At 42.7% G+C, this 22002-nt stretch overlaps 1 protein-coding gene and 1 long non-coding RNA gene across 3 annotated transcripts in view; one reads left to right on the top strand and one right to left on the bottom strand.

Annotated features, from left to right (window-relative positions):
- The first annotated feature begins 2599 nt into the window (after positions 1-2599).
- LOC139622231 (uncharacterized) lies at positions 2600-6107 on the top strand. Its single transcript, XR_011691168.1, has 3 exons — positions 2600-3127; positions 3236-3352; positions 5617-6107. It is a non-coding gene; the product is annotated as an uncharacterized lncRNA (long non-coding RNA).
- Positions 6108-6138: 31 nt separating this feature from the next.
- The window catches only part of clybl (citrate lyase beta like), a 57901-nt gene continuing 42037 nt past the window's right edge, over positions 6139-22002 (bottom strand). Inside the window, exons 4-9 of one of the 2 annotated variants that reach the window (XM_071479447.1) lie at positions 20505-20693; positions 15836-15937; positions 14487-14580; positions 13717-13884; positions 9296-9420; positions 6139-7935 (exon numbers count right to left, since the gene is read on the bottom strand). In XM_071479447.1, coding sequence (XP_071335548.1) covers positions 7840-7935; positions 9296-9420; positions 13717-13884; positions 14487-14580; positions 15836-15937; positions 20505-20693 — 774 coding nt within the window. In that variant the 3' untranslated portion in view covers positions 6139-7839. Of the gene's footprint in view, positions 7936-9295; positions 9421-11733; positions 12750-13716; positions 13885-14486; positions 14581-15835; positions 15938-20504; positions 20694-22002 lie in introns of those variants that run through there. The other variant, XM_071479453.1, reaches the window with a different exon arrangement.

Raw genomic sequence — 22002 nt, 5'->3', positions numbered from 1 at the left:
TTCTCCATCCAGGAGGGCCCCATAGGTGCCCTCATTACGCAGGCCCCTGTAGCACCGAGCGGCGTGAGCATGGAGAGGAGAGGTGCGACTCCATACGCTCAAAGCGTGCCCCTCCCACCTGGCCTCTGTCTGTCTGTCACAGCTCCTATAGGGAGGACTCCCAATATGAATTATAATAAGCATAATAATAACAACCCTGTGGTTGCTGGAATACTAAAAGGGCGTTGGTAATGGCGCATTATTAGTACCAGTTGGGCAAGCATCAATTTCTCAACGTCTCTGGGATGTCATATAGAAACTGAGTCATCACTTTGAAAGTAAGGTATACACTGAAAGCCCCCCCCCCCCCCCCCCCCTTTTTTTTTAATTGTAACAGAATCCGCTCAAAAGAGTTGAAAAATCACACACATTTCCCTCCTTTAATCCCTGGTCCCTCACATCCCCTTATGACGCATGCCTGGAAAGGATGTTAAAGTTTCTCCAAACTTTCCCTCTTCACACTGCGACCGAGATTCAAAGGGCAAGTGGTGCTTCATTAACCGTATCCCCATTTACTTCAGATCCCCCCTGAGTCTCAGAGAGAGCGGATTAATGTCAATTACCTGTCATTTTGCAACACCTACAATATGTTACGTCGGCTCTGGTTTAAAGGAACACGTTGCAATTTTTTTTTTTTTTTTCCCAGAAACAGTTTTATTCACAACCAGCGAATATTTTAAGATGAAAAAACTTAATGTGCAGTTGCATTTGTAGTTTCTTTTATATGAAGATTATTGAAGATCGTCGTTGTTTTGTTTTTTTTTTTTTGAGCTGTTTCTACTGGGATTGCGGTTTGACGTCACAAAAATGTCAAACTATCATTTATCCCCTGAACTACAGTGTACACACTGTGTATGTGTGTGTGTATGTTTGTGTATGGGGGGGGTGGGGGGTTAAGGGATGGGGGGAAACTGAGCACTGGATGTTATCTGTCATTATTTATAAAAAGGCGCAGGCCTAATCTGCTTAAACCACTGAAACAAACGACTAATTAGCCACACTTTCAAGCTCCAAAATTTGTGTATAATTGTTTCCTAAATCCCATTTAGCAGGCTGCCTGGATTACAACAAGTCTGAACTATTCAACAAAATAATGCAGCCCCTAGATGCCATTTATTTATTTTGTCTCGGCGAGGTATTCTCCTCTGACACACACTAATAACTGTCACCAGCTCAGTGAAGGTGATTCCTCTTTAGAAAAGACCTTAAATGAATGGGCTGCTATGCGTGATGACCGCACTAAACAAAAAGCCACAGCACCGGACAAAGAAAGCAGCATCCAGCTTGAGGACCAATGAGGGGTTTCTTTCACTTTTCAATCACTTTTAGTCGTGCCCGGGATTAAGAGAGGGCTCTTGACTCTCTCTTTCACACAAAACCAAGAGTGCTTGTCAGCAACTTGAAGGAAAAAAGAGGAGAATAATACGTGAGTCCAGGGTTATCGTGTTTAATTGGATTAGATGGTGTCATGTTGAAGTCCGGAGCATGACAAACAAGAGATAGACGGCAAGACGGCGAGGATAAATGCACCCTTACCCAACTCCGAATATCTCATAAAACTAGTAAAATGACATTTGAAAAAGCTTTTATATCTACATAGAAAATTGCTCGTACACGTCTGAATCGTAGAAATAGTTCCCTCCATAAAAAAAAAAAACAAAAAAAAAAACGCGCGCAGGCTGAGCTGTGTGGCTCTTCAGAGAGGTTTGCATTGTTGGGCTTGTGTTGTTGGCTGTGTGCTGCGCTCATCTGCGCGTCCAGCAGCGGCAGCAATAACAAGGTGCGCGCAGCTGTGTGTGCAGGTGCGCGGCCTCCACCTGCTCAACGGCGCAGAGAGAGGGGAGGGGGGGGGGGGGGGGGGGGGGGGGGGGGGGGGGGGGCAGATCAAAAGCTTTGGTTTTCGATTGTGCACTGAATGAAAAAGGGGAAATCATCGCCGAATTCACGTCGGTGTGTGTCGTTGAGATTTATCCGCGCAAAGGTAGGTCGACGCCGACTTGTGAGGAATCACAAGCCCAGACTGACGCAGGTGTGAAGTTGAAGAGGAGCCGCGTACATTTAATATCTGGTTTTAAGCTTTGAAGTGCGGAGCCGGAGGCTGACGCACCCTGGTCATGGAGCCGTAGCCAAATCACAAAGTTCTGAGCGCTCCAGCCAAGTTTTCTGCTGATTTGCACAATTACGCTCACGCCACAGTGAAGGTGTTTACAGAGGACGCTCACATGTTGATGCTGCTCAGGTATGATGGCAGAACAGAGAGAGTGGAGCAGGATCACACACACACACACACGCGCGCGTCGTACCTTTGCGTGAAAAGTTACAACTCCCTCAGTCGAATACATATTTGCCTGAGTGACAATTTGTTTCTAAGAATTTTCAGCAGAGGAAAAATCTGCAGCTCATCCACTCGGCTTTGGATTTACATTTTACTGCCAGTGAGGCAGGTGTGAGACTTGTGCATCGTCTGTGTGACCTCCGCAGACCTGTCCATTTTATGAGGTGCTGCTACCCCCCCCGCCCCCTTAACCTGCCTGCGTCAGCCGCGTAAACTTTCTACCGGTCTGTCTTGTCTGGTGCGTTCAGGGACAACCAAACAAACAAGACTGGGGCTACAGTTCAGTCATTTCCATCGGATTTAGAGCTGTCGGTCCGCCCACTGAAGCTGTCAATAATTCATAGGTGAATATATAAACACATTCTGACAAGCCATGATTCTGGTTGTGGTCTGGAGATGAAAATGGAGAAGTTTGGCTGCAGTGAAGCTGAAAAGCTGAAACAGGAGGAACCTGAAAAAGAGTCAGGTCTGACGACAGATGGACACTTGAGGTTTATTTAAAAAAAAAAACAAACAAAAAAACCGAAAAAGTTGCAGAGACTTTTGGTCGCTGTGTAACGAGTCTCATTACCATGCCACCCATCCCCTCCCCTCCCACCTTCCCCGACACCCTTCCTCACTCCTGCCAACAGCAGACAAAGCGGGCGGGTTTTTAGTGGTCTCCGCCGGGGCCGGTGAGCCTTTGATCTGGGCCCGTTAAGGAGAAGGGAGTCTGGGGGGGGAGTCAGGCCAAGAGGAGGGCTGTGGAGGAAGGTAAAGTCACCTCGAAATATTTTACCTATACCTCTTTTGGTAAAATCCTCTAACTAGAATGTAGCCTCTCCTTTTAATTTAACAACATCATTCTTCATCCGCAAACAGGCCACGACTCAGCACCTCCTGACTGTGACGTGTGTAAAAGCCTAAAAGTCCGTGAGTCTGTTATTACGACGCTCCATCGTATTTCTTCAGCAACTGCAGAGCACATGGACCCGCCAGGTAAACACACCCCGACTGTCTGGACCTCCAAGAGCTTCACTCTGCAAGACGGCCTTCAAATACAGAGGCCTCAACAACTTCGGTGCAGGGGTTCAAAATGAAATACAGGTGGACGCCTCCCCGCCCATCACCCTGTAGGACAGGCATGGGGGGGGGGCAGCTTCTGCAGCACACTATTTGTATAGCTACACTATCAGTCTGGTGCTGTGAATTAAATATTGTGCAAATTTGCACTGCTAAAAAAAAAAAATAAAAAAAAAAATATATATATATATATTGTTGTGTTATTCTTTAGCTTTACGTCATGATCACAGGCCAACATAGGCGTGTTTAGACGTGCTACATCAAAACTACCTCTGTCCTAATTTAAAGGTGGGGAGAAAATTAAAAAAAAAAAAAGTTGTGGGTTTAACATCCTGATTCTGATCCTGATTCACGCCACGCAGCTCTGTCCCCTCGGACTGCCCTTTGCTGACGGAGACAGTCAGACAAAAGGTCTCCCCAAATGAAGTTAGTAATGGTCCACATGTGCCAGATCACTCAAGCAGCACAGACAGGCCGCGGTGAATCTCATATCATGCAAACGAGGTGGATAAAAAAAAAAAAAAGAAAAAAAAGAAGGGGGGGGGGGGGGGGGGGGGGGGGAGGCTGGACATGCGCCTGTCATCAGTGGGCGAATAAAAGGTTTCTGCAGTTTCTGAGGAAAATATCAAACACATACTCCTCTGACGTGCGGGATGAAATAGCTGATGATAGCTGCATGAACACAGAGCGCTCGCCTGCCACTGCAAAAAAAAAAAAAAAAAAAAACGAGATATAAAAAGTAAAGGTGGAAGATTTCTATGCTTTTAAATTAGCCGTTCAGAAACATAACATAGCACATTTTACTCTTAAATTACATTTCAAAAAAAAAAAAAAAAAGATGCAATCAGGTTTTTTTTTTCTATCTGAATTATTTTACACTTATTTTGAAATTCTAAAACGGCAGAATGCTTATCTCAGGAAAAAAGTGAAAGAACTCATTTCTTTTTAATTTAGAGTCTCTTTTTTTTATTATCATTATTTTTGAAAGCAATAATTGATAAAGAGGAAAACATTTTGTTGTTAGCCTGAGGGCCATGAAATGCTGAAAATTAAAAACTGATCATTATGGTTCTGTCATCATTTTCTCATCAGATGTAACCACTCTGAAAATGTTCTAATTTATTTAATACAATGCTCCTAAATATTGAAACAGAGTTAATTAGTCTAAACTAAATGTTTTATGTCTATCAGCTCTGCACACATTTGTATTTTAAGCCTTTTACTTATTTATTTATTTTGCTAATGACTCTGCACTTCTCAAACTGTGCTGCAGCTACAATAACGAGGTATATTATTGCTTTAGAATAATCTTTTGCTGCAATTAGTTTGTCATATATTGTCATTAGAAGTCTATTAAAACATCAAGTCATTATTTGGGAATCCCCGGGCGGGGAATTAGAATAAAACCATCTTTGCCACACGGGTCCCATTTAGATTAATGGAAAAATATGTAAAACATTTCGTTTTAATTTTCCTCTGACAGTGTTTTGCATACATGCATTTTCTCCGCCTGCGCTGTCCCTCATAATTTATGAAAGCAATCTCGACCAGCACATTACCGGGCTATGAAGAACTGCTCGCAGCCTAATTGATTCCCGTCACAATTTTGTGAGGTTATAATCGTGTTAATTGTAATTTACTCTCTCAGGGAATACCGGAGAGATGTGTTTAAATAAAACCGCCGAGCGGACTCTGAAGATTGTATCAGTTCCACACATAATAGAAATGTCATGTAGAATTACACAGCGGAGGCAGACAGGGCTGCATTCCTCTAATCTGCACAGATGTCACCGAAATCTTGTACTTTTTTTTTTATTATTATTATTATTATTCACAATTGTTTCCGAATTGCAAATTCGCCGAGGTGCAACGAAAGCTGAGCCAAACGAGCTCTGTAAAGACCAAAGGACAGAGTTTGTTTCACCTTTATCCAGAGAGGGGGAGGGGTAAAAAAAAAAAAAAAAAAAGGCGTGGGTGGAAGTGGAAATCATATAAGTACAACATTATTGGGTGGGAGGAGAAAAAAAGGGATCCTGTTGTAGCCTATGTGGCACATATGGACTCAGAGGATGTTGTGTTTTGTTAAAATGTAAACTGGCCAAACGGGTTTTCCTAATCATCCTCAGAAGAAGAGGAAGAGATGTGCTTTTTTTTTTTTTTTTTTTGCTTTGTCTCTGCAGGATGCCCTGAGCTGCTTCCTCCGCTTTGAGATCTCCCTTCCTGTCTGAGGGGGGGGACACCTGTTGGTGCAGAGCAGCTTGGAAAAGCCAAGTTGTCCCATCAGCCTGGTCTCCTCCACCACTACAGTCACCTGGTGAGCCTCTGTTCCAACTCTGAGAGCTGGATATTCACAGCCATGTGAGCCTTTCATGCAGCTGGGTTCTGGCTCAACAAGGACTCTCTGGATTATTTTGTTAGACATTTGAGGGGTCAGAAGTTTAAAAAGTGAAATTGCATCTTGATGCAAAAGTATTAAGAGTTTTGAGATTCAGCAAACAAGAAAAAAAATCAGAGATGAGCAGTTTTGCTTTAATTTGAAAATATATTCCATCATAAATATTTTGAATTCATATTTAATTGTTCGATCAAATAAAATACTAATCTGATAATTCTTTAAATTATTCATGGATTATTTTTTCAGAGTGGACTGCAACTAGATTTAGCAATAAATGATAAATGAATTCAATTCTAAAAAGGCACAGTAAAGTTTAATCCCCAGATCGGCCTTTAATGACAAAACAAGCAAGAAACAGGATATATTATGCTTTCAGCAATCAGCACAGACTACACACAGTCTACTAATTCTGTTTAGTGACAAGCAATCGAAACATCTGTTTTAAATATTTTACCATTTACATCATCCAAGTTCAAGATGTGGCATGTCCTACACCTATTCTGTAGGGCATCACAAAACGGCTCTGCCCCAATAATAGTTAGTGGATTCATTTAATTAAAGTCATCCGTAGCAGCAGTTTCATCCACCAATCTCAGGGTGTAATAGGAGATTGGGTGAAAAACAAACAAACAAGCTTAATGTAAATTCACAACAGAAGAAGTGAGCCAGGGGTGAGAGAAACATGTGGCCAAATGCCAAAGAGACAGCTTACTGCTGGAGACTTTGGCTGGGTGCAGGAGTGGTTTCGATCTTTTTGTCTGGCCTGGCCTGGCACAGACCACAGTCCTGCCCCAGACACAATAGATCATACAGTAGGTGAGAGAGAGAGAGAGAGAGAGAGAGAGAGAGAGAGAGAGAGAGAGAGAGAGATGAGTGGATAAGGTGGGTAGGGGAGGTATGGTGCCTTTCATTACCATGGTCACCAATGGCACTATTAACCATTCAACACCCCCCCAATTATCCTCCCATCCACAGTCAGAGAGACAAAGCCTCGGTCCTGGTCTGCTGGAGCAACATGGCCTCTAATCTGTCTCACTCCAACATCACACCCACTTCACTGTCTCTGGAAGTCAGATGTGCACAAGCGCTCAACAGAGCCCCATTGTTACTTCCATTTGTGACAGAACAACAAACTACTTCGCTGAACTGGTTCAGGAGGTCATTTCTCTAAATGTGACCATTTATCATTGTTGATGAAATGAAGTGAACTCACTAGAAACAGTAGCTTGAAAACGGTTGTGGTAAATGAGAGGTCAGGTGAAGAATCCCGCTCCGGCGTGTGCATGTATGCAGTGTTTATTTTTCGTGCAGGTCATGGTGTGTCTGACGCCACACGCCTTCTCCATCAAGACCACAGGCTCACAGCTGCCGCAGAGTGAGCTGCGTGTCTTTACTAAGGAGACGGACACAAAAACGCTAAATCGTGAGTTTACGCACTTCCATCTGTGGGTTTTTTTTTTTTCAGCGAGCGGGACTTTGATGTGTGTGAGTCAGGCCCTGGGCAGGGGGCTGAGGCCTGACTGGAAGACTGGGGGCCCAGTGAATAGATCCACAACAGTGGCTTGTTGTGTTTGTTTACCCTTTTGCCCAGCTGCCTGGACCGTGGAGATGCAAGAGCATTCATCACGACCTAGGAGAGATGGGAGGCATGGGCACACACACAGGAGAGTGACATGATGGCACACACACTGCAGAGTGTGCCAAGAAAGTGTCCACACAGGGCAGTAATCCTCCACACTCGCTTTCCAAAGGTTTGCTGTTGTTCTTCGCGATGTGCACAGTTTGTTTTGTTGAATACATCCCAGGGTACAGCAACAGCACTTCACGGCAGCTGCCATGACAAATTAATTCAATTACAATATTTAAACAATTATTAAAACCTTAAATTAAAAGCAGGATTTCCTTGTCAGAGAACAAAGTCAATTCGTTTTTTCAAGTTCAACTTTTTTGTCATGAGAACCTGCAACATTTCCATGTTCCTTTGTCGCGAGGTTCCTCCCGATTCCTGTTATTTCTCCGGCACTGCCGTGGAGAGCGTTATGATGTTCTGTGCCTGCTTCAGCGAGGGCATGTCAATCATGCTGCCGCGGAAGGTGAACGCGCCCTGAACAGGTTTGCAACAGAAGCGAGAGCAGAGAGAGAAAAATTAGGGCAGGCATTCACAGGAAACACACTTTGAATGTTGGCAGCTACAGGAAGTAGATTACTGTGCGAAAAACATAACACACCACTTTATGAGAGAAATCAGAGCACATATTTTATGTGTATGGGGATGTAGCATGAAATGTGTGAATTTCTGACTTGTAATGTTTTTAAATCTGTAATAAATTATATGAAACAAAGTCATTACCTACAGCAAACAGGATGATAGAGATTTAGATGCAATTCAATAAAGAAAATGATGAATTCTAGCATCTTCTGGAATTAAATGCTACTTTGAGACATCAGGTACAAAGTCATTTGTTTTGCAAAAAGAAAATCTCAAAAAACCTCGAGTCAAAAATGTAGTCAGCGTCTGGAGGTGAGAATTATGAAAAGCAAGCACCTGTCGTGTTGTAAGACAAAGAGTCTGACCCTGCTCACTGTTCAAACCATTACACACACACACACACACACACACACACACACACACACACACACACACACACACACACACACACACACACACACACACACACACACACAGCACGGCAGAGGGATGGGTAGGATATGAATCCCTCGGGCGATGCTTAGTAGGAGCAGCCCTGGCAGGGAGAGAGGTGTGGGCAGATTGTGTATTACCTCAGCAGATAGCCCACAGAGCTCAGCACACAGGATCCAACCATGCACTAAATTAGGAACAATAATATTGTACACTTAATTTGCCCAAGCCTCCCTCCCTCGTCTCCTATGATGTCTCTGAGAGTCACCCAGGGGTGTACAGTATGTATTCTTTGGAGCTACAGAGGTGTGTGAGAGGATACACAAAGGAACAGTCTGAGTCCCAGAGTGGAGAAAGACCCCTGTCATCTCCACACACAGTCAGCACTGATATTGAATAATGCTGGACACACACACTCTTGAGAAAGTTTTGTAGACAAAAAAAAAAAAAAATCCCCTGGATTATTCAGGGTCTCTCTCCTCCTCTAAATTTGGAACAAGATTTAGAAAAATGTTTCTGATTTTGGAGAAATTCACTGTTCTATTAAAGAATTCAAGTCACATTTAAATGAGGTTGTAGGCTCAGTAATCAGTAAAAGTTAATAGCTAATAAACAGCTGCTGACAAACTGCAACAGATGTATGTGTTTGGCAGTTATTCTGCATTTGCATACAAAATTAAATTTAAGGCAAATAATACAAGTATCTTTCAACTTATACATGTGCAGCTATCTTATACTAAAATCTTTTAACTTAAAGAGAGACTAATATGATTTTTTTTTAAATTCTAAAATGATTTTACTTTTGGCAGGATGGGATCGTTACCTTGCCCTCCTTCTGATGTTGGTCAAAAGCAGCAATCAGCTCTTTGGCCCACTGGACCCTCTCCTGACTCGGGGAGAACTCTTCCTGTACAGCCTGGATCTGCCCTGGGTGGATAACCTGTTTACCTGCGCACACACGCGCGCACACACACGCACACACACACACGCGCGCACACACACGCACACACACACACGCGCGCAGAAGAGTGGAATTCAAATAAATGCAAGAGCCATTACCGCAAAAAAAAAAAAAAAAAAAAAAAGTTTTTACTGGCAAAGAGCTATCAATTACCCTCCCTTAATATAAAAAAAGAAATCTTTTTTAAATGAAAACTGTTGCACAAACAGCCGTACACAACTGGATGGAGAAAAGAACAAGTCTGAGCACTGGGAGGGATTGCTGCTGGCACTTTTCCCTGTGACAACACACACAGAGAAATGGGACAGGAGTAACAGGAAATGCAGACGACTAAACCATATGTGTGTATATGTGTCAGGATGTTCAGTGCCACTGAAGTGAGTCAGAGGGACATTATGAAGGATGTCAAGTGTGTCCTCTCTCCTTGCAGCCCTGCTGTCAAGGAGAGACTTCGCTGAATGCCTAGTTAGACTTTGATATGTGACAGAAATCATCTAGAACAAAAAAAACCCACAATAAAACAAACAGTATATGAAAGTGTGGCTGGACCTAAATAGACACACACACACACACACACACACACACACACACAGTCAAGTAAATTATTTAAAAATGCCAAGGAGATCAGACAAAATCAAACACCTTTAATTCAAGTAATATTTGTAACATGTTTAGATAAACAATAAACCAATGTTGAAGCATTTTTACAAAAAAATATTCCAAAACTGAACAAGTGAAAATGAAGAAAATTACTGTCTTTTCTGAAAATACATTTCTATATTGGTTCTATATATTTCTGTGTTTAGTAGACACGTATTTTTCACTAGTTGCACACCTTTCCTCACACAATTTCAGAAATGACATCTTGTATCCAACTGAAACAGAAGCCCGACATGGAGTTAAGGCTCTGGCACAATCTTCAACCCCCCCCCCCCCCAAACTACTCTCCTGCTCCCACTCCCTCTCAGTTAAACGTGGGCGAACGCCACAGACATAATCCCGTGTACATTTGCAGATCAAACTTGTAGTGATAAGTTAAGGTTATGAAACGTCTGGTGAGAACGACAGCTCAGCAGCAGCCAGCAGGAACTCGACACTTTAGGGCTTAGCTCTGTCGCCGACAACAAATCCTTCAAGGTGGCTGAGCAGGCGGGCTGCACGAGCAAAAAAAAAAAAAAAATTTGGCCCAGGAGAGAGGAGGAGAAGAGGAGAGGTAAGGAGGGGAGAGGAGGAGAAGAGGAGAGGCGAGACAAGGGAGGAAAGGGGAGGAGAGAATCCACTCCCTTCATCCAGCTCCGCTCACCCCGGCTGACCTCAGAAAAACACACACCACAGTCACACAATCGACACGCTGTAGTTAAGTGCTTGAGCAATTACTGTCAAGAGAACGTAATTCATAAACGGCAATTTGTAATAAATAGATACCTTTAAGGGATGTGTGCACGCGACCAAATATGTTCAAAAGCCTTCTTGTGTGTGTTTGTGTTTGTGTGTGTGTGTGTGTCATTACGAATGCATGATTGCTGATGCGCGTTTGTTTGCGTGAAGCAGACAGACTGTAACTGCACATTTTCTGTTGGACAAACAGCCTGAGGACTCCCCAGGGCCACACTGGAGATGAGTGTGAGTGTGAGTGTCAGTGTGTGTGTGTCTGTGTGTGTGTGTGAGTGTCTGTGTGTCTACAATCCTGTATATGTGTGTATGTTTTTGTGCGGGTGTCTGTGAATCACCTTCTCTGCAGTATTTAAATTAGAGGAGTATTTTAGTTCTCCTACTTTTTCCTAAGTGAATATTGTGAATTCTGTTTCAATGCAACAACCTCAGAGTGAGTGTATGTGTGTGTGTGTTGGTGTGTGTGTGTGTGTGTGTGTGTGCGCACGCACATGTGTATATTGCATTCTATGAGGGATGAGAAGTGTGTACTCCTCTACCACCTGTTTTACTTCTGGGCTGAAGACAGGAGCATGTTTCCACACTGAAACTGGCAGGCTTAAATATACTGTAAGTGTGTGTGTGTGTGTGTGTGTGTGTGTGTGTGTGTGTGTGTGTGTGTGTGTGTGTGTAGGAGGACAGGAGAGTGACAGAGCTAAGAAACAAACAGGGTGATTCAGGTGCCCTCCAGTTACAACCCATTGGTTCTCTTAAAATGCATCATTCATGCCCTCCAGCCAATCCTGGCCTGCCATGTGGTGCTGGCATCTCATTGGAGGATTGCTATTTAGCAAAGTGCTCTCAGGCGAATGATGGGCAGGGTCCCGGGGATGGAAGTGAAACATGGTCCCTGAAAGCAGAGAATTTTGTGGAACCGCTTTATATTTTCTGGGAGGCAAACATATTTACTGGGATCATTAAGCCAACACAGTTCATAAAACAAGGTGCTTATGAAGTGAAGATGCTGCACTAATAAATCCCTTAATGAATTATGTTTTGCAGGATTTTGCCTTCACACTGTCCTGTTTACCAGTAAGAGGCACCGGGTGTTTGTGTTTCACCAGTGTGCTCTGTACTCAGTGCTAATGGGTGCTGTATGCGGCTTAGGTAGTGCCAAGGTCAATTACTGCACAGGTAGAAGCTTTTGGCTGCACCTTATTATTGCTTAAGCGCACTCGGGCCAGTAATAGCTACTAAGATTATACTGTACAGAGTGCCCATGGCTTGTAAGCCACTAATCCAGTGCTTTGAATGGTGCTTTCCATATCAAATCTAACCATTTATTTCATCAAGTGGCTGCTTCCATTCATTAGCTTTTACCACATGTAAACAACACTGTGAGCTTTCTTTGATCAACTGCTTTTTGCATATGTAAAATATTATGTTTAAAATATTTGCATACATTTCAGAAACCGCCCGCTGTGCTAAACATGTTCAGCCAAGTGTCACGATTCATTGGATAAATATTTAATCATAGAACTGCAAAAAGACAAATGTTAAGTTGCATGACAAGAGCTGAGTAACTCTGATATAAACACACGGGAAAAATGCACAGGCACACAGACACACACACGCGCGCACATGCGCGCACACGCGCACACACACACAAACAGACACACATATAGCCACTCACGCAAGCTTTGCAACACCAGAGAATAGAGGTGGCAAATGAGGTCATCTGGAAAATCAGTTTCTGTATGAGACAGCAAGAGGCTCACCTACAAGATGTTGTGATGATGTGAAGTGCAGGTGACACGTGTGTCTGAGCCGCTGCAACATGGAGACTGTGCTCAGGGATTTTAGGATTTTGAGCCAGGTGCCTCTTTTTTTTCTCCCCCATTTCCTTCTGGTGTGAAAGCTGACTAATGCCTGACGCTGTTGTGTTCTTCACACCACAATGGAAGACAAATAACATGAAACATTGCAGGATAGTTAACAAAATGCTATGACATTTAATTTATGTGGTTTTACAGCACAGGAAAAATATGGCTCATTTTGAATGTATCAGTCGTCGAGGGATGAAAATACCAGAACAAATATATCTTCAGCATTGGAAATATCCACTTTGGAAAAGGCTGTCCTGCCTTCTGTGGTCTGTTCCATGCAGCCGGAGGGGCACAGACACACACAGACACACACAGACACATTCTGAAAGCGTTGCCTGGCTACAGACACACACAGCGCACTCTTAAAGTAGATGCTACCACACTTTGCTAATAACTTCAATCTTCAATCAACCTTCAATCATACTTGCACACACTCACACATTTGCAGATGTGCACCCGAGTGCACACATACAGACACAAAACCACTCATGGCAGGCACGACAGAAATGTCAGACAAGCATTTAAGAGACTGCAGCGTTGTTCACAATTCACTTCAGCAGCACTGAAAGTGCTAAAAAAAGACAAAGACAAGCAGACAGTTTTAAAACCACAGGCACAAATGGTCATTTCGATTTCAGATCTTCAATACAATATGCAATACAAGTTTACAAATATCCAGCCAGGAGACGTTCCGCATCCTCAGTTTTTTAAGCAACATTTTAAAACATTCAAAATTCATCAACTAACTCATTTCCTATTCTCATTTGGAGCGAGACAGAGGAACAAGACACAGCGACAGAGGGAAGGAGGAGTGAAAAGTGTTGGATTGAATGCTGCTTGCAACAGAACGTTGAGGGAAGGCTGTCACTGTGCGATAAGGAGTGAAGAATACAATGCAGACTCAGACTGGAATACAAACATAGAACTACTACTAGATGTGAAGCAACTGCAGGAATGAGAGGACACACAAGTCAGGGACATTACTGAACAGAGGCACATTTCAGATGCAGGTAGAGGGGACCTCACCTGTGAAGCCCATGAGTGCTCCCTCTCTGGCCTGCCGCCTCAGCCCTTCCACATCTTTGTAGTCGATGTAGACGAGGTCGATAGCCTGCAGCCCAAATGCCTTGGTGGTCACCACCACCTTCTGCCTGGCGTAAAGGAGCTCCCTGGCATCCTTAGTCCGCGTGGCACCTACAGAAAAATGATGGGGTTATGCAAGCTGATCTTCAAGGAAACATGAGACTGATGTACATTATGTCAGTCTGTCTTCTTTTAATATCAAACTACACAGTCAAATCTGGCATTTAAATATTTCTTCTTTCATCAGAGAACTTGCAAACGTTCCTGACCATCAGTTCAAATATTTTGATTTTGCTGATAAATCCAGTTTACTGTACATCATGGCCATGGAAAATGCTTGTTTCTAAGTAGCTGCCTCTGAGGTGCACTGAAAATAATGGACTAAGTGGACGAAATGCGTCCACACTTCCATCTCATTTATTATTTTTGTACATCAGGACACCTCTCACTACCTCCCCCATGTCCCACATCCACTAAGAATCCCTTAATAAAAAAAATACTATATTTGTAATAACCTTTCCTGTAATCATGTATTAAAATCTAGGAAGGAATGAGTGACCTGTGAGACACGTACTGTATTTACAGATAGGCTATTACACTTTAGGAGTTCACAATGTAATATAACTGTGGGAAAGTCCCGCAGGAGGAAGACAGAACAGCACAACTGTGGCTAGGAAAGAGAGAGGAAGCGAAGCAGAAGGTGTAACAGCTACCTATGCTGGCACAGAAGTCATCAGAGCCAAACACCACGCCGTCATGGTGAAGACCAGTCTTGGGAGCAAGTCGACGGATTTCCTCACATACCACCTGGAGAGAGGAGATGTATATTAGCATAATACAGGCTGACGAGAGTGACACAGATGCAAAGAGGGAAAGAAATGTTGGACATCTTGGCATAAATACTGCTGAGTAAATCTAATTATACTACAGCAGTTCAAACAATCTGGGTTTCCTCTGCAGGCAGAAGAAGCATCCAAAACAGACATCAACACACTAAACTCTCTGTAACAAATATGCCGATAAATCCATATCTATCAAACACTAACATTCACTCCAGCTTTATTTTCATTAAGACTGATATTAATGTACTAGGCCACTAAATATGCCACCTGCAGGCACATACAGTATGCATACATGAAAGCAAATCAATAGAGGTTATTTAGGCAAAGTTCTTATACAGGTACTTTATGTTGAGACAACATTAATGAAAAATAAAATTGCAGGAAATAGTGTTCATGTGATGTTATGAGACAATGAAATATAAATGTGGTATCATATTGATACCTGTATTGAAAAATGTCAAACGATATCAAGCCCTACTGCTAAGATAAGCTGCTGGATACAATTATTATCGTGATAAGAGAAAAAAAAAAAAAGAAAAGAAAAAAAAATCTGGAATGTGATTGTCTGTGGTGCAGAGTATGCAACAATAAGAACATGTCTCCTGCTTTTGTTGGCCTCCAAATTAATTTCACCACTAGCTGTGCCAGAGCGATTTTTTTCATGCTTGTAACCTGGGGTTCAGTCTGGGCAAAGATACAGGGTGTTCTCAAGAAAGCACACAGAGGCACCCCCTGTCATCAAAACACACACACACACACAAACACAGTCACAGAATTAGAGTGGGGAACTAAACGACAAATCAAAAGAACGAAGGACAGCTTGTTTCTCCCCAAATGCCCAAAACCATGCCCTTTTCCCCATGTAGCTGAAGGTCGTGCTGCACTATAACAGGAGCTGCTTTGATGCTTGCCAAAATATCATTAAGAACTTTTCCACTATGATGATATTAAAACAGTTCTAATTAAAAAATGTCAGCGTGTCTGGAAAGGGATAGAGAGAGACACACACAGACAGACAGACACAGAGAAAGGAAACAAAAAAAAAAAAAAACCCTCAAAAAGCTCATTTTGAGAGACTGTCCGAAAGCTTTGAATCCCTTTCATTTTGGACACGTGGAGTGCTCCACTCACTGATGCAGTCTTTAATCTAAAGTGAACAATGGAGAAACAGCTAAATGTCTTACGCAGGCAGTTTTTAGGGGGGTTTGTTTGTAATTTACCTTAAAATTGAGCAGGCCCACAGCGGTTTCCACAAAGGTGACCAGGCGAATGGGTTCTGTCAGTGCCCGTCCTTTCAAGTTGTGCTGAAACCTGTCAACAAACTTAACACACAAGGACAATCTCGTACGCAGCTCATTAACAACACCCACTGTTTCTGTGAATAGGAAACAATAAACCTCCAAATAACCACAATGAATTAATTTGTTCTTACTACTTTGTGCAATCACAGTCGTCACATTCATCATTGTTTGCGCATTGCTGGAGCACATATATAATAATCTCTGTGGCTGTTTGCTGTTATAAAATATATATTTCCAGGCTTATGATCAGCTTGAATCCATTTGATAATATCCTTAAAGAAAACATGTTTTGGAGGGTTGTTCAAGCTCCTGCTTTTCTGCCAGTGCTGCCCTCAGTGGATTAAATCAACACATTATTAGTTATAAGAATAAGAAAAACAGGAAGCTCATACTGAGATACTGAGCTATTGTGTCAAAGTGAATTTAAAACTGGAAGGAAAAATGTTCAGCAGTAACAATGGTAAACGATATGACACATCTTTCAAAATCCACCGTGGGGTAAGACAGACCGAGGAGAAAAAGAAGGAATCTTATTGTTCAAAAAACTCACTTTTGATAGGAATCTTGACACCTTTATTACCTACACTGTTCCCACTGCAGTCCTTATTCACAGACACATCTATGAGGGTTCAAAAAGCAGCAAAAGCGAGCACAGGAGAGCAGCAACAAAAGCGAGTGAAATGAAATATTTTACATTATCACCAGGGTTCCCCCATCGTCTGAAGTCTTCTGCTCTACCTTCCTTCTGAGGCTCTGCGCAGCTACAGCATGTGCTCCCCTGAGAGAGTGTGCACACATGTAAATGTGCACATGGGCGCGCGAGCACATGCATACACACGGCGAACCGAAGAAGAAACAAAACACCCGAAAAAAGGGAAGAAGAAACAAGATTTGGGATGTCTGTGAGTGTGTTTTACTCCTACATTATTCTGTTTTGCAACGCCCCCCCCCCCAATGGTAGGGAACAGGGAGACCGGAGCAACAATCAGAGTGTGATGTGACACTTTGCTGAGGCCTTTATTCTGCATGACTCCTGCTAATATGCAAGCTCACCTAAGTAGGGCTTTAAAACCAAGTTTAATTCTTTGAAGACCAAAGCATTCCAATTTTTTCCAACAGACCAGTTCACAGCTAGCCCTGGACTGCCAGTGGGGTAGCCCAAATTCCTAAATCTATCATCTGGAAACACACAAAAGCCCCCTTCGTCAGATATTTCCTTTCAAAGCCCGTCCCCCAAAAAAAAAAAAAAAAAGGAGTTAAAAAAAAAGCTCAGAGTAGAAATGTCTAACTCCGTGTCCCCCCTTCCTCTCCTTTCCCTCACTCCCTCTTTGACACACTAGGAAAAAGACAGATATAAATAACCTCAGGTACAGCACTGCTATTTTTCTAAATGAAGAGCAAAATAACCCCCGTGCTCGCACTCACCACACTTGTTCTCGAAACTGAAAGAGTGGGCCTCCATTGAAGGATTTCAAAAATAGGGGCAATTTTAATCATCTCTCCATTCAATCTCAGTTGGATAAATCATATCTGAGAGATTTGCATAAATACAAACCATCAAAGACTTTTCATCTTCAAAGAGGTTTTCAAGACCCAATAGGCTTTGTACTGTAATCATCTGAGGTCACAACCCTGTGGGAGCAAGGCTGCTATGGCAACATAAAAACTAACGCTGGGGGCTTAGCATAATACCCCCCCCCACCCCTCACCCTCTCCTTCGCAAACACAGGAAAGGGTGGTGGTGGTGTAGGGGGGTCCGAGAAGGAGTGTGAAAAGAGGGTGTAGATAAACCTATTTCTGTGACAGAGGAAATAGGTGTATATGGCCCGTAGCAGGGAAACCTAGCGGGTATTACACACAGAGATTAGCACCACGACACTGTGCCACGAAAACCCTGAGAGGGCTGCGGCGAGCTGAGCGGACTGTTTAGATTCTGCTGAAGGAAAACAAATGACGGCTCAATGTGGCACCACTGGCTAAAAAGCCTCCACGGCTCTTTGATTACATGTTTCTATCCTTCTGCTGTATTCTCCTCTTCAGCCATTATACACTTTGAGGGCCTGATTTACACTGCATAAGAGCTACTATAGTCCTCGCACATTGTTCTTCTGGTGCATACAGCAACCATTAGCTGTCAATGGCTCTCAAAACTAGGACCCTTTAAAGATGTTATTCACTACTGAATTGAAAAAAAGAAAAGAAAAAGAAAAAAAAAAAAAACACCTCTTCTTGCCATTCAAAGCCACGCTACAAACAAGCCCTCTGACAATTTCACCACCCAATCATGAAAAGAGAAGGAGGGAGAGATGGAGCTGGAGAAAGGAGGCTATAGTGGGACAAGTTTCAATTAATTTTCTTCAAAAGGGGGCCAGATTAAATGTTTCCGGCCTGCTGAAGTGTTCATTTCACAGAGGGGAAGCGGAGAAAGGGATGAGGGGAGGGGACAGGAGGAGGAGTAGAGGAGGAGGAGCAGGACAGGGTGCGATTCTTTTGGTCCCAGTGCACACCAAATAGTGTGGTGGGCAAAGAATGCACATGGCTCCGAATCTGTGTGAGAATTGTCCTCGGACAAAGGAGGGAGTTACGCCTGTTATAGCCCAATAAGGCCTGTCAGTCACACAAGGGCTGGGGGAGAAGAGAAAGGCAGAGCTAAAGATTTCCACACAAAGGGAAACAAGCAAGTCCATCTTTTAGCAACAAATCAGTCTGGAGGTTCCTGTGCTAATATCAATAAAAAGGCAGAAAAATAAACAAGTGAGGGATTTACTGCACTGCCTTACAAGAGTGGAAAAAAAAAAAATCTGACACATGCTTACAACACTGACACATGAATACACATACACAGACACACACACACACACAGAGACACACAGAAAAGCATGTGCGAGGCAGACACAGCAAAAGCTGGGAGGGACAAAGATAAGATTAAATGGGCATAAATGAAAGAATCAAGGTCCAGAGCAGCAAACTTGACTTTGTCTCAAGAGCACACATGCACCTGCTAACGCAGAAACACACTGTAAATCAAACCTGAAAACAGATTTACAGCACACTTAGGGGGGGAACGTAGAAATCTGAAGGGTTGACTTCAAGAAACTTACAATAAAACACAAAATCAAAGTGTTTTATTGTAAAAAAAAAAAATAAAAAAAAAACCAATTTCCCAGCCAAGCAATTATCTACATTTTAAAGCTCTCAACATGTTCTCTGTGATTTCCAGCATAATAACAATAATAATAATAATAATAATAATAGTAAGAGATGGTTTTAAAAAATATTTCATGCAGAACGAAAGTGCCGTCCCTTAAGTGAGGAAAAGTAGCAAAAGGAGAGGTGGGCTGAGCCCTGAGAGAGAATTAGTGAACACCTATCAGCAATTATACAGGGAAGAAAGAAAGGGCAGCAGGAAATAGACGTGTTCTAATTAAAACCACTAGTTAAAAACTTCCTGCTCCTGCCCAGGACCATGTCTGAGTGTATATTAGGTGTGTATATTTTAGAATACACACATATGTATGTATATACACGTGTGTATGTGAGACTATATGCGTGCTTGTGTAGACCAGACACCCTCCCATCACCACTGATTACTTCTCTCTGTCTGACCTCTAAACAAATCTTAATTTCTCCTCTTGCCTAATCAGCAACAACTGTATTCACACTCAAACAGTAAAGGAGGCCGAGGGCAAGCTGGTTCCTCGTGGTAAGTGAACCATATGGAGCTGATCAGAAAGGCCTGCATTAATGATGTCACTGTCTCCTGACCTTTCAGGACCTGACATCCGTACAGCGCCCCTTTATAGAAAGCCAGGGGGATGGCCAAGCCCAGACAAACACCTCTTAACCAGGGCGCGGGCCCAAGTTAGTATGAACAAATTGCAAACGATAATTTATAAGAACACAAAAGGGGAAGAATATTAGTGAGCAGTCAGTGCAATAACCGCTGCAAAAGAGCTAAAGACTTGAAATATCTGACCAGCCTGATCTCTCTCATACAGTAGAACCTCAGTAACATTTTCAGTATAAAGAATGGACTGTCATGTATGTTTGCAGCATAATTTTATTCAATATACAGTACTTGTCTGTCTGAGTGCTTTCACCTGTGATTAAATTAATTCATAGCCACAACATGACACTGTTCAAGGCAGTCTCCAGTAAGTTCGGCAGCAGCAAAAGGCACCTCTGTGTTGTTACAGAAAGCTATCGGGCTTCTGAAGCTAATCCGAAGAAATGTCATCCGTTTCTTGAGCTGCGGCCAAGAAAAACACTCTGTCTGTCCCTGAGTCCTGCCACAGGGATCGATTCCCACTTTTACTGGGAAATCTATGGAAAAGTTTGTTATGATTGCTTTGAAGATTTCCCTGGGTTTCCTATTACTTCATGAGTTTGTATAAGAGCACCACTGTGTTTTTTAGAAGACATCCAGAGGTGAAAGAAAGAAATGTCTTGTGTCTTATAAGTCTTGTTAAATTCTTCATGTATTGCTTTTGTTTGTTTGCTTTGTGTTTGTTCTTTTGTCACATGTGATTCTGGCTTTTAAAATCACTCCATTCAGCGCAATATGACTTGACCAAGACTTGTACCTTACCCATTGCACCTCCTGAGTGTCTTCTACTTTGGGTAACATGATGGCAGGAGGGAGAACCTCAGCCTGCAGGATGACCTGCAGGTCAGCTTCAGCCAAGCCACTGGACACCGAGTTCACCCTCACACACTTCTCCGTCCGGCCCAGGTCCAGTTCCACGAGCATCCTGGGGATGGTCTCTCTGGCCTCTGTCTGCAGCACAGAAACATAAAACATGGGCAGAAATACTGATTATTTAATGTCACATATTTTAGTCTGATTGCAGCTTCGGATAACTAATAAAGACGCTCTTATATTCAAAGCTGTAAGATTCAAAACTGTACGTTGTGAAAGCGAGTGTAGTTACTGACAGTGTGAGACCATGTGACTACTGAGCTAGGAATATACTAAATGAAATCCTTAAAAAGGACAAGAAAAAACTATCATGAGAAACACAGCATTACAGACACAAAATCTATGTGATCAAGGTGGGAAATTGACAAAGCATACATCAATCTGGAATAAATGGCATCAAGATGAAACATTAACATATCAAAAAGGCAAATAATAAGTCAGGACACATCTGCACTTTCCCTTGACATCTATACACAGTACGCCACAAATCAACAAAACAGAGGCTGTACACTCAACGAAGGCATTGTATGAGTAGAGCAGGAAGAGAGATGAGGAGGATGGGAAAAAAAAAAAAAAAAAAATCAAAGAGAAGCCTACAGTCCCAACTTCTATCAGTAACACAGTAGCACACGCCGCTTTATTCAAAGCAGATGCTGAGCTGCAGGAACGGCGAGAAAGAGGGATGGAAAGGGAAGAGAAGTCTAGCTAGTGAGAGGAGCGAGGCTCTCTGGAAGAAATGTGGTACGAGTTAAGCAACATGAGGAAATGGTAGCTCAGGAGTTGTCAGGTCAGATCAGAGGCTCGAGCCTTTGAGTGCTTGTGTGTGTGTTTGGAGATCCTCAGATTGGGATTTTTTTTCCTCCTGATCCCATTTATGTCACTTAAAAAAAAATAAAAGATCTCTTGAAAATAAAAACAATACTAAGCTGATACCGCTTACTGTGTGCACCGCAAAGATTTTTGAGATGCGATGAAATGATGATGAAATGTAGATAATTAAAAGAAATGTGGCATCATGTTGTGCGATGGAATATCAGGCTTGATGGGAGCTTGCAAATGCACTGCATTTGTTGCCGAACAACGTCTGAGTGGAAAGACCCAAACTACCTGATCATCAGTAGACTGATCACTGCAGTGATGTGTGTGTGCATGTGAGAGAAACTGTAGACAGATATAACATGGAGGGCCCATAGATCACAATCTCTTGTAAAAACTACAGTGGACTGGAGTCGACCTAGGTTCAGTTGTATTAGACCTTATGGGGACCCCTCAAGGGTCACGGGATAGCTTCTGAGACAAAACAGCCCCTACTCTGATCTCCTGGAATGCAGAACTGTACTTGATATTATGAACAGCCCTTCAGTATCAATAAAATATGGTATCAAAG

The sequence above is a fragment of the Trachinotus anak genome, unplaced genomic scaffold (genome assembly GCF_046630095.1).
Source record: "Trachinotus anak isolate AG129_WGS33_773 ecotype Australia unplaced genomic scaffold, CSIRO_AGI_Tana_v1 ptg000001l, whole genome shotgun sequence".
Lineage (NCBI taxonomy): Eukaryota > Metazoa > Chordata > Actinopteri > Carangiformes > Carangidae > Trachinotus > Trachinotus anak.
Note: the sequence above shows the minus strand (reverse complement) of the source record. Positions and strands in the feature narration are given on the sequence as shown.